This window comes from Hippocampus bargibanti, linkage group LG15 (assembly GCF_051943395.1).
Source record: "Hippocampus bargibanti isolate YZ-2025 linkage group LG15, ASM5194339v1, whole genome shotgun sequence".
NCBI classification, from domain to species: Eukaryota; Metazoa; Chordata; class Actinopteri; order Syngnathiformes; family Syngnathidae; genus Hippocampus; species Hippocampus bargibanti.
The window spans coordinates 9,532,940-9,555,771 of NC_142748.1; the positions used below are offsets into that span (position 1 = coordinate 9,532,940).

The 22,832-nt window shown below is 46.1% G+C and overlaps 1 protein-coding gene across 3 annotated transcripts in view; it reads left to right on the forward strand.

Annotated features, from left to right (window-relative positions):
- The window catches only part of LOC148887663 (neurexin-1a-like), a 41,298-nt gene extending 18,632 nt beyond the window's left edge, over positions 1-22,666 (forward strand). For all 3 annotated transcript variants that reach the window (XM_089015774.1, XM_089015775.1, XM_089015776.1), the window contains 19 exons: positions 571-732; positions 2,241-2,312; positions 3,172-3,396; positions 3,503-3,650; positions 4,613-4,743; positions 5,365-5,617; positions 7,603-7,806; positions 9,050-9,076; positions 11,187-11,309; positions 11,724-12,105; positions 12,171-12,361; positions 12,460-12,633; positions 13,860-13,979; positions 14,059-14,240; positions 14,319-14,490; positions 16,074-16,163; positions 16,851-17,167; positions 19,514-19,592; positions 20,486-22,666. In XM_089015774.1, the coding sequence (XP_088871900.1) occupies positions 571-732; positions 2,241-2,312; positions 3,172-3,396; positions 3,503-3,650; positions 4,613-4,743; positions 5,365-5,617; positions 7,603-7,806; positions 9,050-9,076; positions 11,187-11,309; positions 11,724-12,105; positions 12,171-12,361; positions 12,460-12,633; positions 13,860-13,979; positions 14,059-14,240; positions 14,319-14,490; positions 16,074-16,163; positions 16,851-17,167; positions 19,514-19,592; positions 20,486-20,787 (3,354 nt within the window). In that variant the 3' untranslated portion in view covers positions 20,788-22,666. The remainder of the gene's footprint in view (positions 1-570; positions 733-2,240; positions 2,313-3,171; positions 3,397-3,502; positions 3,651-4,612; positions 4,744-5,364; positions 5,618-7,602; positions 7,807-9,049; positions 9,077-11,186; positions 11,310-11,723; positions 12,106-12,170; positions 12,362-12,459; positions 12,634-13,859; positions 13,980-14,058; positions 14,241-14,318; positions 14,491-16,073; positions 16,164-16,850; positions 17,168-19,513; positions 19,593-20,485) is intronic.
- The last annotated feature ends 166 nt before the right edge of the window (positions 22,667-22,832 follow it).

The following is a 22,832-nucleotide window of genomic DNA, read 5'->3' on the forward strand; positions in this document are numbered from 1 at the left end:
TGCATGTGGAAGTCACCCTATGTGTGCGTGCGTGTGTCGTCATCCAAAAGTGCGTGTTTGTCGTCAGCGCGTGAATAAAATACCTCACCCCCCCCGAGATGGCAAACCTCCCACTCTCCTCACCCCCCCCCCCCTTACTAACAACATCATTGCAACTAACAACAACACACTAATGCCATCGCAGCTTACTAACATCATCAACCTTGACATGATTGAAAAGTACCAACGGCGACAAGAGCAAAAAAAAATCCCAAGATGGAGACGGTGTTTTTCCAAGATCAAGAATGGTTCCGGTGGTTTAGTCTACTGGTGCTGGTTCAGTTGTTGCCCACCTCCCACCACCCCGTCGTGGTCCAGATCGCATCCAACTTGGACAACCGGACGAAACAAACACTCAGCCGTGACACCTAATGTAGAAACACACAAAGCCACAAAGCCATCCAATCTCATTTGGTTGCCAGAGTAACAGGGGGTGGGGTGCAGGGGGGGGCTAATTTGGCTGGTCCGCAATCCTGCGCCTTTGGCTGTGAGTATATAGCGTGTCCTTTCCCTTGTGCTTTGGTGGCGTAGGTGACCATCTCGGTGGACGGCATCCTGACCACTACGGGCTACACCCAGGAGGACTACACCATGCTGGGCTCCGACGACTTTTTCTACGTGGGGGGGAGCCCCAGCACGGCCGACCTGCCGGGCTCTCCAGTCAGCAACAACTTTATGGGCTGCTTGAAAGAGGTAAGGGGGTGGTCGCCGTCGTGATATCAAAATACATCTTTTTTTTCCAATGTCCAATGACGATGTTGACCGCAAAATGGACACCATCGTGCCAGATATTTATATTTATTTTCCTGGTATTTCACCGCCATCCCCAGAAGATTTAAAAACATCCAAAAACAGAGAAACTTCCAACTGGCAGATTCTACCCCCAAATTCCCAGACACCTTGCCAACATCAGAGAGAATGGCTGATGCGGGCTGTCGTTAAGGGACTAGCCGCATGCTAATTAGCCCGGCGGCGACTCACGTGATGCGTCTTTCATTCACTTTGCGCGCGAGCGGCGTAAACAAACGAGGCGACAGATGACGTGCCAAAGAGAGAGCTGGATGCGCCTTTCCATATTTAATAACACCAAGTTGAGGGAGGGGGAGTATTGACTTTTGCTTTTGATTATTGATTTTAATTATATATATGTATATATCTATATTTTTTTATAAATAGTATATATTTTTTACTGAATAGTATATATTTTTTAATAAATAGTATATATTTTTTAATAATAGTATATATATTTTAATAAATAGCATTTATATATTTTTTGGGGAATAGTGTATATTTTTTAAATAAATAGTACATATATATGTATTTTAATAGTGTATATATTTTTTTAGTAAATACTGTATATATATATATATATTATAAATACTGTATATATTTTGATAAATATTCTATAATTTTTTAAATAAATATTATTGATATATTTTTAAATAAATGGTATATATTTTTAAATAAATAGTATATGTTTTAAAATAAATAGTATATGTATTTAGAGTTGTTGTTGTTGTTTTTTTACAAAAATATATATTTTTTTTATGATTGATTTCATTTTGTCATTTTGCGTTTGGTTCATTGTGTTTCGATCTCCATTGCATGCATTGCATGGTTGACGAATATGCAAAGGGTTCCATGACCAAAGACTCCCCCACCACCAAACCAAAGGTGGCCGTTTGGGGGGTCGGGGGGGGTCTCAGAGGTTAATAAAGGCGAGCCTGTCTTTGCACTGGTTGCATCAGAATGCTCAGCACAAGCTTCTCGGTTAGAGAGTGTTCTGTGGTTCTGTGTCAAAGTGCGGCAGGAAGAACGAAAACTGCCCACCCGTCCGGTTCGCTTGACTCAAAATGGTCACAAGGCAACAAGATTTGAAATTCAACCAGATGTTTCATGTACTGGGTCTTTCTTTTTCAATGAGTGGTTCTGACGCAGGGTGCTCATCACAAAGCGCGCCCAGATGTCCAATTATGACTGTTAGAAATGATTCCGAAGAAGTTTTTCAAAATAAAAGACTCAGGGGTATAAGAAAGAAACTTCTCTTTCAATTGGGAACTGTCAGATGATATTTTTCACTTTTTTCCCACCCAATGTGTCAAACGATAATTATTTTGATATCAGGATTGAAAGGTGATTTCTCCTCGTACCCCCTTAACTCCCTCTCTTATTGTCTTATTTTTTCTATTAAATCCCCGAAGGTGGTGTACAAGAATAATGACGTGCGTCTGGAGCTGTCTCGACTGGCTAAACAGGGAGACCCAAAGATGAAGGTACAGTCAGTCTCATCTTCTAAAACAACTGCATTTTTTTTTCTTTATTGTCCCACAGCAGCTTTTAAGAGGCTCTCCTCTGGCTAAATGAAATGATGTTGTTGAAACGTTGCCGCCAAGCGCTGTCAATTTCAATCTGAAAAGGAGACATTTTGCTACTAATAAGCCTGTTTTTGGAGTGGCAACTTCAGCACCATGGAGAGAGCCACGGATGATTTGCTGTGTACTTTGCATATTTATTTTACTTATTTATTTTATTTACATGTTTGATGAAAATATTTTTTTTAAATAATTAAAAACAAAAGGATAAATATAATAAAAATAAGTACATTTTACTTTTTAGAATGGGTTTGTTTATGTATTGAATTTTCATTGGTAATGTGAAAGTCGGAGTTTCTGCTTTTAGCAATTATTATAATCTATATTTTTTTTAAAAGGCCACTCAATATCATGTCATGAAATCAACTCAAATTACAATGTTGTGATATGTTCTTTTTGTTTAATATGATGAGCAAAAAAATACATTTTCATTAAATTTTAGCTCACTTGGTGAAGGATAATAACCATATGCGGCAATATCCGGCGTAAAATAGCACGGCGTGATGATACGGTCTCCTCTCCGTATCTCAAATTTCCTGCAAAGTACCCCCCGCCCCCTTTCCACCGCACGCCACCGTGACAATCGGGGGCTTCATTCTACTCCATCTTTAAAGACTTTCTCCTCTGGCTTAATGGGATTATGTTGTTTAACACGTGGCCGCCAGCCCGAGCGGGCGTCGTTTCAGTCCCCAAAAGGATTGTTAGCGATAAGCTCCTGTGCCATGCGACTCATTTTAAAGCCCCCCACCCCCCATTTAAGGTTAGCGGCGTGGTTTCCTTCAAGTGCGAGAGCGTGGCCACGTTGGATCCCGTCACCTTCGACACGCCCGAGTCCTTCGTGGCGCTTAGCAAGTGGACGGCCAAGAAGGCGGGCTCCATCTCTTTTGACTTCAGGACCACCGAGCCCAACGGTTTGATGCTCTTCAGTCACGGGAAGCCGCGGCAGATGCAACGCAAGGACCCTCGCACGCCCCCCACCGTCAAAGTAAATAATTGGCTTAATGTATGCACCCATGTTGCTGTACTCCATAAAATGATAACTTTGATTTGGATTCTGATTGGATTTTTTTTCTGTCCCGCTGGCCTTTCAGGTGGATTTTTTTGCCATTGAGATGCTGGACGGCCACTTGTACCTTCTCCTGGACATGGGCTCCGGAACCACCAAAACGAAAGCCATCGACAGGAAGGTCAATGACGGCGAATGGTACCACGTGGACTTCCAGAGGGACGGACGCTCGGGTACTTTCTCGTCTTATTTGCTTTAATTTAACTCATTCGCTGCTGTTCATGAATTTATTCAGGAATTGAATATATGACGTAGAGCGCCATTCCCGAATTTATTCGGTTTTTTTTTTTTTTCATGCTTGGGTGCTGATAGAGCACTGGCCAGACTTCTGGCAATGTTTTTTCCCTTCTACAAAAGGCCAGAATTTACCTGTTTTCCTATGTTAGTGCCTTTTTTCATCTGTTCAAGCGCAATATAAACCAATATGTACATATTGCTTTGTATTTTGGACAGCCACCCTCATTTCAAGCTCATATAACTCCAGACCCATATCATTTAGGAAATAACTCTTTTTTTTTCTGATGAAAGAACAAAATCTAAGGTTTGTAACACTGTTTTGAATGTTTATGTCATCCGAAAACTCAATATTCTGTGGAATTTGAGCGACAATGACAAAAACCCTGGCACAAAAAACACATTCAGAATTTTAAAATTGCTAAAATGCCATTTTTATATAACTCTACTTTGCGGATTTTCGTCTATGGTGGGTGGTCCTGATCCCCGTTAGCAGTGAAAAATGAGGGATTACTGTAGTGTAAATCCCGCTTGTCTGTTATCAGAAAACAAACGTCGTCCGATTGAATCTGACACTCCAAATCAATCAATACACGCTGGCGTTGTTTATGACTTTGTAATTGCAAACAACGCGCTGGATTTTCCTCATTCCGCCCTCGTTACTTCTCGATTGTTAGCGGCGGCTAAAAATAAACGGACCCTGATTTATTGATGACAAAATGGTGGACGGCGCTCGCACGCTCGCTGCTGATGATGACTCACAGATGAGTGCGCGCGCGTTGGTGTCGATTGTCATCTGGAGTTCTAACAAAAAGGGCGAGATGATGATGACGACAATGACGATAATGACGATGGCGTTGGTGGCCGAAAGTCATTACCGCGATGCGTGTGATGCGTTCAGGGACCATCTCAGTGAACAGCGTGAGAACAGCCTACACGGCGCCCGGCGACAACGAAATCCTGGATCTGGATGACACGCTTTACCTTGGGGGGCTTCCCGAGGACCGCGCCGGACTCATCTTCCCCACAGAGGTGCGCTGAGATCATTTATGGAAGAAAAAAAATACATAAAATAACACGATAGCATAGTCTCCATTATACTCGGAAAATTTTGATTTAATGTACAATTTTTATTTGGCTTGCCAAATAAGCCAAAGCCAAAATTTGAGATTGATTCTTCAGCCATTGAAGTTGACACACTAATAACACAACAAAATACATATTTTTTTTTCAAATAACGACACAGCTTGGCCTCAAAGTCTTCAAATATGGTGCTAATGCAAAATGGCTAACAAACAGCCACCATGTAGTGATGTATAAAGCCAAAGATGCAGCAAATAGGTTCGACATATTCTTTATCTTCTGAAAAGATAGTATTGCAGCTTACTGACATTCACGAAGCGCTTTGTTTTTGTTTGTTTTGTTTATTTTATTTTTTTATTATCTATTTCCACACAGTCAAGATGTCAACGCGCCCCTTTAAGGCGCGCTCGTTTCGTTGTACCAACGTGAACACGAGTTTGCAGCTCCTGTTAATTAAACCAAACAACCGTCAGAGTTTATTGCGCAGCAATTAGAAAACAGCCAAATGTCAAAGTCGTTTAATGCCGAGCCTGACCCCCCGCCCCCCCTTTACCCCCTCGGCTGCCTCAGGTATGGACGGCGCTGTTGAACTACGGCTACGTGGGCTGCATCCGCGACCTGTTTGTGGACGGCCAAAGCAAAGATATCCGGCGGCTGGCCGAGGCCCAACGGGCGGTGGGGGTCAAGCCGTCGTGCTCCAGGGAGCCCCCCAAGCAGTGCCTGTCCAACCCCTGCCAGCATAACGGCGTCTGCCGCGAGGGGTGGAACCGCTACGTCTGCGACTGCTCCGGCACCGGGTATTTGGGACGCTCCTGTGAGAGAGGTAAGTGCCCCCCTCTCAAAAATAAAAAATAAAAAATCTGAAATGTTGCGTAATGGGAAGCCAGAAAATGGCGGATTTCACATGTGGTTCTTTCGAAAGTATGAAAATTGACTTATTTCAGCCTCCAAAATATTTTTGACGCCATTTTGAAACGCACATATGTTGCCAGCTTCATTCTGGGTGGTCGGGGGGTGGGGGGGCACGATGAAGATGAACGCTCAATCATCATGTTTATGACATGCTTCTAAAAAAATACATTCTGTTATGCAAAGATTGATGAGAAAATGGCGACCCATCCGCAGCAGTAAGAATAGCTCGACGCCTTATTTTTATTCAGGGGGGGAGCCCGCAGCAGGTAGGATCAGCGCAATCGTTGGCTCGGAACCATCTCGACATGACAGCAGGTGGGGATGCGGGAGGGAATCTCAACAGCAACATACGAATGGGGGATAGAGTGGGCAAAAAAAAAAAACACATTGGATGAGGGGAACAGCTCCGTCGGGACTGATACAGCTGACAAGATGGAGTCGGACAAGAAGAAGCAGCGGCGGCCATTGTCGCTGGATTGTGTGTGTGTGTGTGTGTGTGTGTGTGTGTGTGTGTGTGTGTGTGTGTGTGTGTGTGTGTGTGTGTGTGTGTGTGTGTGTGTGTGTGTGTGTGTGTGTGTGTGTGTGCGTGCGTGCGTGCATGCGTGTGTGTGTAAGGGGTCACTAACTGCTGCGTCGCTGGATTAAAGGATGCACAGATGGCGAAGCAGATGGAGAGCGTGATTGGCTATGTTTACGCCTTCTACCTGCGGTTTCTTCCTCCCTTTTTTCTTTTTTTTTTCTCTTTTTTTTATATCCTCCATCGCTCTCCTCTCCTTCCTCGTCCTCCTCCATTGCGCTTTGTTCCAACCCCCCTCTCTCTCTTCTTAAACAAAACACCGCCGCCGTTTAAACTCTCCAAAGAGCGGACATGTTTTCTTTGAAAGATTATTGCACGGGCCGTGTGAAAAAAAAACATTTGGGCGTAGCGGGGGCGTAAAATTGCACACTTGACTTGGTCATCCAATTTGCATCATCCCTGCAAAGCAATTCTGCTATTTTATCAAGCAATGGTGCCTTGAAAAAAACTATAAGTATCATAAAATAATCACGAATTGAACACCAGGCGCACCGCCTTAAATTAATTGCGACTCTTCTTGTTGTTTGCCACTTGGCCACCAAGGGGGTGGTATCTTAAAACGATGCAAATGAACCGTCCAGCAAGTCACGATTTGATCTATTTTGATCCAAAGTATTGAGTCAGGACGTGGACGTGCGCGAGTCTACGTCCTTGTCCGCCGCTGCCGTCTTTTTCGTCGTCTTCTTGCCTCACCATTAATGAGGCCTCATTTGCATTTTTGCTTAACGCTTAACGAATACCCTCCCCTGTTCACACATGAATTCGCTTCTGAGACATGCACGCACGCACGCTCATCAGTATGCCTGAGCCTCCCTCTCTTCCTGTTCTGTTGTTTTATGTCTTTTTTTTTGCCGGAAACGGGAAGAGCGAAGGGGGGTTGTTGAAAAAGCGTGAGAAAAAAAATGGAGGGAGTGCGTGTTTAGCCTCGTATGTAATTGTCCAATAAAGAACGTTGCCTTGGAGGTAAAACAGTTGAGAAGCTGACGATGGTTCCCAGCAGGTAGCGGCGGGTGTGATGGATATGCAAATGGGTATGCAAATTAGTATGCAAACGAGCGCGTGCAGATGGGATCACCTGAGCTTGTTTGCACGGCGGCTGCAAGCGTTTCTCCACATCAGCCGCCGCTGTAGCATATTCTGATGCAACCTGGTCACTGCGAGCCGGCAGCTAGCGATGCTATTTTTAGCATCGGCTAGCTGTTGTGCATCGGTTGTGGCAGCGTTTTCTATTGTAGTTTTGAAAGGCGAATGATTTTTTTTTGTAATGTGCGTCCTACATGGCTGACTACCCCCCCCTACACCCCCTCTCCTCTCCGCAGACGCCACCATCTTGTCGTACGACGGCAGCAAGTTTATGAAGGTGCAGCTGCCCATGGCCATGCACACCGAGGCGGAGGATGTGTCGCTGCGTTTCCGCTCCCAAAGAGCCTACGGCGTTCTCATGGCAACCACATCCCGCAATTCGGCGGACACCCTGCGGCTGGAGCTGGACGGGGGCCGCGTGCGCCTCACGGTCAATCTAGGTACTCACACGTATTTATACACCCCCACCCCCGAATCTTACAATTAACTCTTTCACTGCCATTCCCGAATTTGTTCGGGCTTTGGTTTTTCATGGGTGCCAATAAAGCACCATTCTGCCCATTTCAAGGTCAGATAACTCTAGACCCATATAATTTAGGAATTAACGCTTTTTTTGATGAAAGAAGAGAGTCTAAGGTTTCTTACGCTGCATTGAATGTTTATGTCGTCCTAAAACTCAATATTCTGTGGGGCCTGCAATTGGAGTGACAATGACAAAAGCCATGGCACTGGAGTGGACACGTTTTTACACATCATCTGGCAGGGAATGAGTGAATACCCATCCAAAGAAATCTGTTTCCGAAGCCTACAATTAATTTTCAGCGGTCATGTGACTGATGTGATGAGCCACATGCTGCTTCATCAAGGCCAAAAGCATGCACTTATTTTATTTTATTTTATTTTTGTATGGTAACTATATATTTGAAATCTCCTTCAGGCCAACAAAGGTTAGTTGTGGTGTTTGTTTGTTTTTTTTGTATCTGATCATGTTGAACAGAGGGTCCGAGCTTCAAGCCGCACTCTCTGCTTACTACCAGTGGACCCTGTGCATCGCCCCCGGCAACGCCAACACAATTATTTGACATTACCGTTTATTATATATATTTTTTTAATGAAGCAGGGTACACACATAGCGACAACAGAAAATTAAAGAAAAAGAGTAAAAGAAGAAATGGAAGTAGCTTGACTAACATTTCTCCTTTTCCGTTTTATTGTGGCGGGTAACTTCGGAGAATAAGATACTCAAACGCACGACATAAGTAGTAATGAGCTTCCTGATGGGCTGCACATCATAATCATGGCATCCGTGATAAGAATGTGACATTGAAAATTTTGACATATAATATTTTCCAAGTTGTTACAAAAAATAAAAACACCCTCAATCGCTATGGGTGTCACCCTGCTAGCATAACGCAATTCATAATGGGGCGCACGTGTGGGTCTCTGGTTGTCTGCAGCCACGTCCTCTCTGTGGTTGATGCCACGCGACACATCGGGTAACAAAAAAGGGCGAAGTGCGGGAAAAAACAATCAATCCAACGAATGAGTCAATTTGTGATACGACGACTCCCGTCGTCCAAGTCCAAGATTTGCGAGGTGCTGTCGGTGTGTCGACGTGTGCGTCCCCAGAGCGTGGGGGGGCCGCGTGTGCGGCATTAACCCTCTGCTCTGCTCTCCCTCCAGACTGTATCAGGATAAACTGTACCGCCAGTAAGTCAGCCTCCATCGCAAACCAACACCTCCTCATCCTCTTTTTCTTCCTCTTCCCTATATGTGCTTGTGTGTGTGTGTGTGTGTGTGTGTGTGTGTGTGTGTGTGTGTGTGTGTGTGTGTGTGTGTGTGTGTGTGTGTGCGTGTGTGCGTGTGTGCGCGTGTGTGTGTGTGTGTGTGTGTGTGTGTGTGTGTGTGTGTGTGTGTGTGTGTTCACTCATCTGAAAGCAATCTGTCATTCAAACTCAACCAAACAAAAATAAAACAAAGAAAACGATATTTAACCAAATTCAAATCGGAAGTGAGGACTTTGAATGTACCCATTCTGAGTCCTCACTCCTGCAGTTATTTCAGTGTCAAGTACACTTTTTATTGCTTTGTTGAAGTGGGAAATGCACTTAGGGGGACATTTCCTGTCCAAATGTACTCACAAAAGCACTGAAACAGGAATTTGTGTATGTGTGTGTGTGTGCGCGCATATGTGTGTGCATGCTGGTCGGCCATTTTAGCGCAGTTGAGGGCCGGCTGCAATGAAAGCTTGAGCTAATGAGCTAACTTGCCAATATGTGAGTTAATTAAAAATGTGCCCACACGCCTGTGGGATGGATTTGTGAGTGGGAGGGGGGGCTGTGTGAAGGCGTGTATTTGGCGCGTGCGACTGTTCCCGTCATCTCGCAGCAAGTATAGTCCAACCCCCGATGAAACTGAATTCCCTGGCGCGGCGTTTGTGTCTGTCACGATCACAGAGTGAAGGTGGATGGTGGAGGGGGCGGGGGGCGATGAGGAGAGACGAATGCTCCATGACGGCAACGAGGCAGTGAAATGGACCACCGCGGTTGCCATAGAAACGCCGCGAGCCAGTCACACTGCCCCGCATTCAATCTCTGACGGGCAAATTTTAGGCTATTCAGTCAGCACCTGGGTCACACTTTCTTTTTTGTGATGCCTGCGCCTGACAGCAATCTCCTGTTTTTTTTCATAATTTGTGGCAAAAACAAAACCAAAAATATATTTTTAATACATACGTTGCTCACGCGCACACATATCGACTGTCTTGCATGGTGTGGTGCGGTGATCCATGCTAACAGGGTGAGATGCTCATTCCCGCAGAACAGCTGAGTCTCCTCCGGGGAATGAGCTATACGGCGCTATGCAACGCCTGCGCAGGCACATTCGTTTTGAAGGGGGGTGGCGAATGGCCAACGCAATCCCCGTTAATCGTATTTTGCACTTTCATTCGCCACCTGTGTTCTGTATGTGGGATCGACTGTATGTGTGTATGTGTGCGTGAATGATAAATATTTTGCGCAGCAGGGTGGGGTGAGGTCACTTTTCTTCTCGCCCGCCTCCCCTGTCATTACCGCCCATAGGTCAGCACTCCAACCGCCGAGGCTTGCGGGGAGGGGGGAAGTGGGGAGGGGGGAAGAACCTCACACCGGTGGAGGGGGTTTGCGGATGGCTTGTGGTGGGGCTGTCGAGCTTTGACGGGTGGGGAAGGCGCAGGCGGCTGTCAACGCAGGCAAATTGGGAGCTGGTGTGGGCGCTTCAACACCATGGAGAGATCCATGGTCGATATGCTGACTGTGTGTGTGAATGTGTGTGTGTGTGGGGGGGTATCTGTGTGTGTCTGTTTGTGTGTCTGTGTGTGTGTTTGTGTGTGCATGTGTGTGTAGTGCCACCATGAGCTATGTTGGAGTACTACACTAGGAAAGACATAAGGTGGGGGGGGGGGGTGTAAATATATATATTTTTCAAAATAATGTTTATTTTTTGGGGGAATTAAATAATAAAAGAATATTTGTAGTTAACAAAAATGGAATGGTAGTATGAGAAAATCCAGCGGCGATTATGTTTATAAGCGTAACTAAGACATTTTGGCACTGTAGCTCCACCCTGTGGTTTGGTGATGTACTGTATTTAAAGTGGAGTTAAAAAAAAGGATGGAGTTTAATGGATATCAATGTGTGTGGGCGTGATCTTCATTTATTTTTTTTCTTCACCATGTTCTTCTTCTGTCTCCATGCATCCCTCCCCGCTGTCTCGAATCTTTCGTCTCCGCGCCCTCGCAAATGTATGCATATTTGTAACGATGCTGTGGGACTATGTGTAGGTAAAGGCCCAGAGACCATCTTTGCGGGCTCGGGTCTCAATGATAATGAGTGGCACACGGTGCGGGTGGTCCGGCGCGGAAAAGGCCTCAAGTTGACCGTGGACGACCTGCAGCCCGTCGAAGGTAACCTGTCAATCAAGTCACTTCATTTGGAGATACATCCACCTAGTTACAAACATTCAAGTTACGAACAACGGTACCTTAAATACACTTGTCTTTCCATGAACTGATAGATTTGTAACATGGCTAATGAGCTCTTTCTGTAAAGGAGTTGACCAAGTCCAATGCCAGATCTCCTACATGAGAATGACAGTTTAACAGGCTGTGTCTGTTCACCTCAGATTGACCCCAGATTTTCGGTGTTTCGGGCAACTAAGCAAAAGCGTGAAATTTTTAAATACGATGACTTCTATTCTGTCTATTCTCTATCATATTGTGATGCTAAATGGTTTGTAATGACTAAAGCGTTCCACAAGATGGCAGCAAAGCACTTGTTTTCAATTATCTCTTGCCCGCCACTCTGCCCCCCCATCCCAGGTCAAATGGCAGGCGACCACACCCAACTGGAATTCCACAACGTGGAAACGGGCATCGTGACAGAAAAACGCTTCATGCCGGCCGTGCCGTCCAATTTCATCGGGCACCTTCAGGGCCTGGCGCTGAACGGGATGCCCTACATCGACCTGTGCAAGAACGGCGACATCGACTACTGCGAGCTGAACGCCGTCATCGGCTACAAGAGCATCGTGGCCGACCCGGTCACTTTCCGATCGCGCTCCAGTTTCGTCACCTTGCCCACGCTGCAGGCCTACTACTCCATGCACCTCTTCATGCAGTTCAAGACCACCTCGCCCGACGGCCTCGTCCTCTTCAACCAAGGCAACGGCAACGATTTCATTGTGGTGGAGCTGGTCAAAGGGTGAGCCAGAATTCACCCTCATTGGGTGATAATCAAGAACATGACATTTGTTTTGTATGCTTTAGTTACCTCCACTACATCTCCGACTTGGGCAACGGAGCCCATTTGATCAAGGGCAACTCTAACAGCCCCCTGAACGACAACCACTGGCACAACGTGCACATCTCGCGGGATACCAACAACCTCCACACCGTCAAGATCGACACCAAAGTCACCACCCAGACCACCATGGGGGCCAAGAACCTGGATTTGAAAGGTACGTCGTCATTCCAGCTTGGAGACATTAAATATGACAAAAATGCCCATAGTCTCCAATTGGATTACCAGTGAAGAACTCCTCGTCTCCCGCCACAGGTGATTTATACATCGGGGGTGTTTCCAAAGAGATGTACCGTGACCTCCCCAAGCTGGTGCATTCGCGCGAGGGCTTCCAGGGCTGCCTGGCCACCGTGGACCTCAACGGGCGGCTGCCCGACCTCCTGGCCGACGCGCTGGCCACCGTGGGGCAGGTGGAACGGGGCTGCGAAGGTGAGCGTATCCAACATCCTTTCTTATTTTTTTGTTTGTTTCTTTATTTTCTCTCTTTCCGTTCTCCATTCATCCTTTTTTTTGGGTGTGGAGGGGGCTTGCGGGGTTAACCCACTAACCCAGAGGGAAGCTTGTGTCATCTTTTCTGCATTTGACAGGCATCGACTAACCATCTAACTTGGTTTGCTTTTTGTTTTGTTTTTTTGTTTGGCCCACAAAAGTTACATTGATGAAAGCGGACTTGCAAGGTATCTCGCTTTTTGTTTGCACATACCAGGGGGGGCGGGAGGTTGGGGGGTGCGCTTACTTACACACCTATTTGTAACTTCATTTTGTTTTCCTTTTCATTCCACCCCTACGATCATCTTTCCTTTGACGACCACCTTTGTCCACATGTTGCATTGCTTCATATTTTCTAAATACAGTACTGTACTTACATGTGATTTTTTTTAGGGGGAGGGTGATACTTCAGGAATGAAAACTGAAAAAGCTAATTTAAAGCTAATACTCGACTTGCATTTAAATAAATAAAATGCCCATCCGTCGATTTTATTTTATTTTATTTTGCCCAAATGTGGCAATTGAGCCCAAAGATCTCCCCCCACCCCCAGGCATGTACGTTGGCTTGCGTCTGAACTACCCCAGTGCTGTGCAGTCTTGTGTAAATCCCAATTCGAAAAGGGACCCCCGTCCGTCCTGCGTGGCTAGTGATGGACGGATGGGAAGAACGCTGTGACTAGCATGAGGCAGGGAAGAGAAGGGCAAATCGGGGGGAGGACCATCTGTGCCTTTAAACATAACGTGTATGTTTAACTCCTCCTGCTGTCCTCATGCGGGCTCACCACCCGCATGCTCTCCATTTTTTTGGGACCTCTCACTAGGCCATCTGTTGCTCGTTTGACACCCTCAGCAAACGATAATATATTTGACACGCTTCAGTGTGAACAAAATGGCCGAATTTGATGAAAGCTTCACTCACCTGTCAATCCAATAGATTGACAGGTCTATGATCTGCAAAATGGCTACCGTTCAGTCTAGCATCCTTTCCTATGCCGTGAAAATATACAAACACACCCTCATATAAGACCACGACGACAATCCCAGACCTGAACAATAATCGACGGTATGAACGGACGGTCCAGAATGGGTGTGACGAAAGTCCGCGGGTTCGAATCCTCCAGATGAAATAACCCGGCGCATCCTCCTCACGCGTTTTTCCGATGCAGGTCCCAGCACGACGTGCCAAGAGGATTCGTGCTCCAATCAGGGCGTCTGCCTGCAGCAATGGGAGGGCTTCTCTTGCGACTGCAGTATGACGTCGTACGCCGGACCGCTTTGCAACGACGGTGAGGCGGTCGTCCGGCGTCACGTTTGGCGATTCAACACTGACATGTTAATATTTGAGGGTTATTTTTTTAACTCCAGCTGGCACCACGTACATTTTCGGCCGCGACGGCGGCGTGGTGGTCTACACGTGGCCTCCCAACGAGCGCCCCAGCACACGGGCCGACAGACTCGCCCTTGGTTTCAGCACCCAGCAGAAAAATGCCATCTTGCTACGTGTGGACAGCGCGTCCGGTTTGGGGGATTACCTCCAGTTGCAGATCGTACGTCCCGTAACGCGAGCGGAATTGAGCGGTTGGGAAAAAAACCAAAATAAAAATGGAAAATATGGTTTTTCGCAGGACAAGGGCAACATCCGCGTGGTGTTCAATGTGGGCACGGACGACATCAACATCGAGGAGAGCTCCAAGTTCGTCAATGACGGGAAGTACCACATCGTGCGCTTCACCCGCAGCGGCGGGAACGCCACGCTGCAGCTGGACGACCTCCCCGTCATCGAGCGCTACCCCTCGGGTAAGCATCGGGTGGGCGAGCGTGTCAATTCCGACTGCATATTTGATTTATTTTGAAACTTTTTAAACCTTAAAAATGCTTCCTGTTTATGCTTGATCCATAGCCAAGCCTGTTAAATAGTGTTTAAAAAGGTAACATTTAATTCAGTGTTTTTTTTCTCACAATTAAAAGAAAATAATAACAGTTGGTGCATTTTTTGAACGACAGTTAAAAAAAAACGTTTAAAAAAAATCATGTACTATGTTTAACTAGTGAGAAAAAATAAGGAACACATGTTGTTGTTTTCTTCCCTATGTTCTGTTTTATTCCATTAAAGTGCTAAATCTGTAGCGCAGTCGTCTAAAAGCGATGCTTAATGCCAATTGTTTTGAGGTGTGTGTCCTTTACATGTAACACTGGAAGACGCGCTGGCAAGCGTGTGGCAGCTATAACGTTATTTCCCTTGTGCTCTTGCAGATGTTAACCCCTGAAATGTCTCTTTAGATTAAAGCCAATGAACAGAGAGTAAGAGTCCGCTCAGTGGAAACCATCCCGCCCGTCAATTGGCAACAACGCAGCCGCCGCCGCTGAGACACCCAATGCACAACGCGTGGCGCCGCCATATTGGTTGTGGAAATGTTGTACTTTCAAGCACAGATCTCATTAGCTTGTTTTATTTTTGTTTGTTTTACTGTTGACTCAAAGATGACATAAGTTAAAAAAAACACTCGCACACACACAAATACAAGAAAAAATTAAGTCCACACACCGCCCCCATTTTATCAATTGTATACTTAACTCATTCACTGCCAAAGTGCAAAAATGTGTCCACTGCAGTGCGAATGTTTTTGTCATTGTCACTCGAATTCCAGGACCCACAGGATATTGAGTTTTAGGACTACATCAACATTCAATAAAACATTAGAAACCTTAGAATCTCTTCTTTCATCATAAAAAAAGAGTTAATCCCTAAATGATTTGAGTCTGGAGTTATATGATCTCAAAATGAGGGTGGCTGTCCAAAATACAATGCAATACATACAGATTGGTTTATATAGCGCTTTAACAACAGCTGAAGCTGGAACAAAGCGCTAATATGGAGAAAAGGGAAATGCTCCCCCCTTGGGGAAGGGAAAATACATTTCCAGAGATCTAGTCAGCGCTTTGTCAGCACCCAAACAAGAAAAAAACTAAACCTGAACAGATTCGGGAATGGCGCTCTACGTCATACTGTATTTTCAATTCCCGAATATATTTGTGAATGGCAGTGAATAAGTTAATTTTCAATGAAATATGCTTTACAATTATGGGCGATACATTTTTAATAAGTCTCTTTTCCTTTGGCTTGAAAATTGGTGGACTCATTCGTCGCTTTATGAAATTTTAGTCCGTCGCTCACGAGCAGATGTGACACATCCAATATGGCGGCCACGGTAGGGCTCCGACATTGTTAATGTTTGCGTCGAAGCTCCTAACAACTCCCCCAGATGAAACATGAGCGGACCGTTACTTTCTTTTCATTGCTCTTCTTTGTGTATCCAGCTCCTGTGCCAGCATTTTGGGATCTGCGTAATTACTACTGTGTTCTCATCTCTAAATTAAAGGCAACATTGATAACGAGCGCCTGGCCATCGCCAGACAGCGAATCCCCTATCGGCTCGGTCGAGTAGTTGACGATTGGCTACTCGACAAAGGTAAAAACCCTGATTAAAATTCCTTAAAAGATTTAAAACACTTCAATATATGATTATTCATACATTTCTATCTCTCTTTCTCTCTCTATATATATATATCTATTGATATCTACGTCTATTATCTTGTGCACCATCGACTAACGTTCTAAAACTCTTAATCCATAATTAAGTCTTTAAACGCTGTCGTGTGGAATAACTGTAGTGCCTGTTGTTAGTCTGTACTTGGATAATATCAGGTTAAAGGGACGATGGAGAGATTTAAATGCTGATAAAAGTGATTTTTAAAAAGAAAAAGAGAGGGAAAAAAGGTGCAAGGTTAATAATGTGTTGTTAGCTTTCTTGTTGTGATGTTTTTTTAGCAATGCAAGTAGCCTGTAGTCCCTTTAACAGCATTTGACGACGTTGTGCATGCTTGCTCTCCGCATCCACCCATCCGTCCGTCTGTCGGTCCATCACCATGGCAACCATCTGTGTCCTTCGGCGGCCCCCTTCCCTCTTCCCCGTCTTCCTGCTGGCTCTCGTCCGTGGCTTCATTGTTTCATTCCAGCCATCTTCTCACCTTGTTTCGGGAGGGCGGGATAGTGTAACACTCAAACGTTGCTTTTGTGTGTGACTGTGTGTTTGTGTGCCTGTCCGCTTTCCTCCTCCGGTGTGTGTGTGTGTGTGGTTGTGCGTGCGAACGGGCAGGTCGGCAGCTGACCATCTTCAACAGCCAGACGACGGTGCGGGTGGGCGGCGGCGAGCGCCGCGCCGCCATGTTCCAGGGCCAGCTGTCGGGCCTGTACTACAACGGCCTGCGCATCCTCAACATGGCGGCCGAGGGACACCCGCACATCCGCGTGGATGGCAGCGCCCGGCTAGTGGGCGATATGCCGTCCTCATCCATCACGCCGCAGTCCAGCGCCGCCGCCGGGGGCAACCGCTCGGACGCGGCGCCCGCCGCCGCCACCGGCGACGTCACCACCACCACCGCCAGCAACAGGAAGCAGGGCGCCACGCAGCAGGTCAGAATGAATTGCACTGCGAGTTACCATGGCGACAGCGAACCCCCCCCTCACTACTAACCCCCGGTGGAATCGCTCCTCTGTGCAGCTCCCACCCGCTTTTTTTTTTCACCCATAAATAATAAAACGCCGCCAGCCTCGGCCTCAGGCATCAATAATGGATGACAGAGCCGTCTCCCGTCAATCTCGGGGCGGGTGTGCCAACTTTTGAACCCTCGACATCAGCTCGACGGGTCGGCGTCATGAGAATTAGGTCGCACGCTCGCCGTACTGCGCCAATTGCCCCCCTTCCTGAAAAAAAAATCATTTGTCTACTGGAAGCAGCTCCCGCCGCTTGTTGCTTGGCAACACACACTCACATGTATGTGGAGTTGCAGCATCCTTGCATCACCGTGAGAGACATCTGCGTGGAAAGATTGGTCGCACAAGCTAGTGCGTGAGCGTTTTTTTTTTTCTTCATATTCTGGCGTGATGCGAGGCAGCAAAAAAATCCGATGAATAATGCATGACAAGTGAAGAGTCCAAGTGTTGATGCTTGGGGCTCACGGTCGCACGCTACGCCCGTTTTGCTGAAACAACACCCCCTCGCCCTGTCAGAGCACATCTGGCGTCATGTTTTGATTGGATATGCTTTTATTAGTCTCACAGTGGAGAAATTTTCATTTCACAGCAGCAAAGTGACGAGTAAAGGAAAGGAAGAAGTAGATAAACTAAATACAGGAGCTGCTGTAAAGGCAGCCTCTCTCGTGGCGCCATCTTGAAAGAACAACAAAATAACTAAGTAACAAAATAATATGATAACACAAAGACGCAGTCATTCAGTCTTAAGCACTTTCTGCGCACTGTTGCATGAAGGATCTTCTCCTTTTCCCCAGTGGCTCCCCATTTCAAGCTCATATAACCCCAGACCCATATAATTTAGGAATTCACTCTTTTTTTCTGATGAAAGAAGAGAGTCTAAGGTTTCCAACGCTGCATTGAATGCTGATGTCGTCCTAAATCTCAATATTCTGTGGCTGATGGAATTCGAGTGACAATGACAAAAACCCTGGCACTTGAGTGGATGCATTTTTCCACCTAGACTGGCAGTTAAAAAAAAAACATTAGCATCCATCACCCTCCTCCTCCGCTTCCTTGTTGCCCTCTTGCCTCCCCCCCCCCCTCCCACTCCTCCCGCACAAAGCGGCGCGATTGGCTGCGCGTTTCTATCTCACCATCTGCGCTGGCGCTAGCTGGTTTCTTTCCTCTCCGGCTGGCGTCGGGCGGACGCTTCTTTTGTGTTTATCCTCCTGCCGCTTCACCAACGGGAGCCATGGAGCCGGCGGCGTGACTTTTCTGCGGGATAACCAATCGCCTCCGGGGAGGGGGCGTGAAGGATTTAAAAGAAATCTCCCCCCAAAAAAGTGGAGTGACCATGTGTGAACTTGGCAGTCAGGGAAGCTTGGATGGTCGCTGGCACTGTACGGCCGCTCAGGTAGACATTTGGCGTTTTTGAATTCGGCGAGCGACCGTTGTGGACAGCGATGAATTTTTGGCGTTGAGTGACAGGTCATGTCGTCTCCTAAAAAAAAAAAAAAAGATGAACAAATATGTTTTTGCTTGCCTTTTTTCTTTTTTTTTTTGTCTTGCGTTGCTTCTATTTCAAAGCTTAAAATCTTTTTTTTCTCTTTTTTTTTTTTTTGCTGTCGGGTCTCATTTGCATGCACAACATTCAAATCCATCTGCTTATTTTGGTTTCTTATCCTACATATTTTCCACCCAAACGTCATCATCAACTTTGTCCCATGTGCCGCGCTTGTGGCCATCAGTTAGTTTGCTTTTTTTTCACACTTTGTAGGTAGAAATGATTAGAAAAGCAACCAAAAATATTTTGTGGCACTGTGCAATGTTTTAAAGCTTTTTTTTTCTTTGCTTTTGAAGCAAATACACTTCACAAAATGGAACGGCTTTATTTGTGCTTTCATCGCCCCCCGCCCCCCCCAGTCTGCTTTTCAAAACGAACCTCCATAAAAGCCGCTTTATTGTTCAGTCATGTCACTCAAATGCTTTTTACCGCGTTGATCCCGGATGACTTCTACTGCATTGCATCACCATCCAATTTTAATTTTGCGCTACACACATCCCCTCGTCGCTACTTCAAAATATCGCGACCACACCCGCCTTCCAACCTTTATTCGTTTTTAATGAGGGTGGGTAGCATGAAGTTTGCGTGCCATTGCAACGGGAGCAGGCAGGGACATGTTGTATTAGTGGGCGGGGGGGGGGGGTGGAATGGAGGTGTATCGATTTTGCTGCATGTAAAAGTGGGGCAGGGGTCATACTCATGTTGACCTTCTTTCTTTGCAGTCGGCGGATGACATTCTGGTGGCGTCGGCCGAGTGCCCGAGCGACGATGAAGACATCGACCCGTGTGATCCCAGCTCAGGTGAGCCCCCCTAAAAGCCCCCCTCACCCCCTAGCCGCCCATCCTCAAGCATCCTCTCTATTTTTGTTCTTGTCGCCACAATGAATTATTCACAGGCTCCTTTTTTCACTTTGTGCCTGCAGGCATTACCTAACACACCCCACACACACACACACACACACACACACACGAACCTCCCCATCGATGCCTTTCAGCTCCTCCCTTCTCCTTTCTCCTCATTTCTTCCCCATCATGTCTCGGCCTTGAGGGGATTTGCATGCAAATGATTTTGCGTTTTATGCGCTGGCACGCGGCGGTGGCACATTTTGTTCGCCACACTGTTCTTTATTTATTTAGTTATTTATTCTTTTTGTTATTTAGTTATGTATTTAGTTATTTATGTAGTTTTTTTTAACTGAATTCATTGCCAAATGTGTCCTCTCCAGTGCCAGGGTTTTTGTCACTCGAATTCCAGGACCCACAGAATATTGAGTTTTAGGACTTCAATGCAGTGTAAGAAACCTTAGACTCTCTTCTTTTATCAGAAAAAAATGTTCATTCCTAAATTATAGGGGTCTGGAGTTATATTAGCTTGAAATGAAGGCAGGTGTCCAAAATACAATGCAATACATACATAATGGTTTATATAGCGCTTTAACAAACGCTGAAGCTGTAACAAAGCGCTAACATGCACAAAATACTAATGCTGCCCCCTTGTGGAAGGGAAAAAAAAAACATTTCCAGAGGTCTGACCAGTGCTTTATCGGCACCCAAGCATGAAAAAAACAAACAAAACCTGAACAAATTCGGGAATGCCGCTCTATGTCAAATTTTCAAAATTGTGCAAAACCCCAAATGTGATTATTTTTAATTCCAAGACATGGTAATCCACTCATCCGTCCTTTCCCCACTAGCGCGGCCCCCCCTCCCCGAGGTGAAAGTGTTCCCCGGCACTTCGGAGGTGGTGCGCGAGAGCAGCAGCACCACGGGCATGGTGGTGGGCATCGTGGCGGCGGCGGCCCTGTGCATCCTCATCCTTCTCTACGCCATGTACAAGTACCGCAACCGCGACGAGGGCTCCTACCACGTGGACGAGAGCCGCAATTACATCAGCAACTCGGCCACGCAGCCCAACGGCAGCGCCAAGGACAAGTCGCTGGGCATCGCCAAGATCTCCAAGAACAAGAAGAACAAGGACAAGGAATACTACGTCTAACTTTTATCCACATTTCTATATATATATATATATATAGATATATACACCACATACACATATATATATATATATATATCTCGCCCCAAAAACTCAAAGCTCCATGTACATAAAAATAGGTATATTCTTCCTGATAACACACACGCACACTCATGGACGATGACTCAACAATACACACATCCAAGCACAAACACGTACACGGACTGCTTTTGAAGGGACAAAATGTACAAAACGAGATGAGCCTCGGGATCAGGCTCCTTTTATGACCCGTTGCAAAGCATTCCAGATACTCCACGGAGATGACAGCATAAAAAGCAGCAGTCTGCGCCGAGGAGGGGGGGATCATCGCTTCAAAGTGTCAGTCGTCATTTTTGTTTTTGTTTTTTGGGAGGGTTAAAGGGGCGATTTTACAAACCATCTGCCCCCTCTGTTTACCGTCGTGCTTGTCCCCAGATGACTAAAGACAAGGGTCGGGGTACACCCTGAACTTGTCAAAGCAGGCCCTGTTATTGGTACGGATGTCATGGTGAATATTGATTGTTTAGGTTTTCTGATGAGTTCCCAGAAGCTAAAAAATTCATATTTCTTCTCGAAAAAAATCCAAGTCGACGACTGACTCTTTTGTTTTCCCTTTAAGGACCTGAAGCACATACCGGAGAAAGTTAGCGCAAGTGTGTGTGTATGTGTGTGTTTCTACGCGCGCATGTGTGTTTGTGGGTGTAGCGGGAGTAGCCCCCCAAAAAAATACAAATAATACAAAAGGGGGGCAAAAAAAAAATCTAAAGCAACCAGACGATCGGAAACCCTATGGAGTATCTTCCCGACAGCAACAACAACAAAAGGAACAAGCACACGAGCGGATGCGACGGGGAAATCAGGGTGCGAGCAGACGCTTTGCTTTCGACGCAAACTGTGCGGGAGATTTTACCCCTGGGGAGGCTTCACATGCTACCTACACACTTGACAAAAAAACTGTACGAGGACTTGCACTTTCTTAAAAACAACACAACAATGTGGATGAAGGAAGTATTGACTCTCCGAAGAAAGGGGAGAGGGGGGTTGTTTGTCATTGCACGTGAAGTTGTGGATTTGTACCGCAGACAAAGCGGAGGAAACGCCCCCACCGACGCCATCTTAGATTCCCATGGCGGAAAGAACAAAATGTCCTTCACGGAGCCTGTGGAGAAAACTTGGGTTGGCGCCATTGGCGCTTGACTCCATTTTGTCTTTTTTCATTGTTCTTTTTTTATATCCCCCCCCTGCCCGAAACCGCGAATGCGATGTACTGTGTTACCTTGACTTACAAATCCAATTTACGCACAAAACAGTCACATCCCAAATCACCTTTCCCCTATTGAAATGAATGGGGAGTGCCACAATCCGATCCAGTCACACCAAATAAGCGCTTTTTTTCATGCAAAAAAATATGACATTACACACATATTGTCCACGAGCGACAACTTTTTCAATACGCTTGTAAGTCAAGGTTACGCCGCGTATCCGCGGGTGTAACGGTGCCATAATGCCTGTTTTCCAGTTCTTCCACGCCATGCATGCCGGCAGAACGCCACGAAACGCAAACGTGTGGGTGAGTGAGGTGACCGTCATGTCCGACCTGCCATCTTTCTTTTCAGTTTCCCCCCAAATCCCCCCCACCCGCTAGGTGTTCTCACCGTTTCCGCCACGTGGTTTCTCTTCCTATCCTCCCCCTTCGTCCCATCCAACATGCTATGATTTTTTCTACATGTGTACACTTTTTCTACGGTATAATGCGTTGCTTTTTATTGTTACGGTTCTTTGATGAACATTCAAAAGTGGAAATTTATTATTGGGAGACAAAAAAAATAGTTTTGAAGATTAATGAGTAAATAAAATATTACCCAAGTGAGTTGGCTGGCTGTTGTGGTTGCGTGCGTGCGTGCACAACGAGGCACGTTTATTTCGCTAAGAATGTCACATTAACTCATTCACTGGCAGACTATGTGCAAACATGTGTCCACTCCAGTGCCAGGGTTTTTGTCATTGTCACTCCAATTGCAGGACCCACA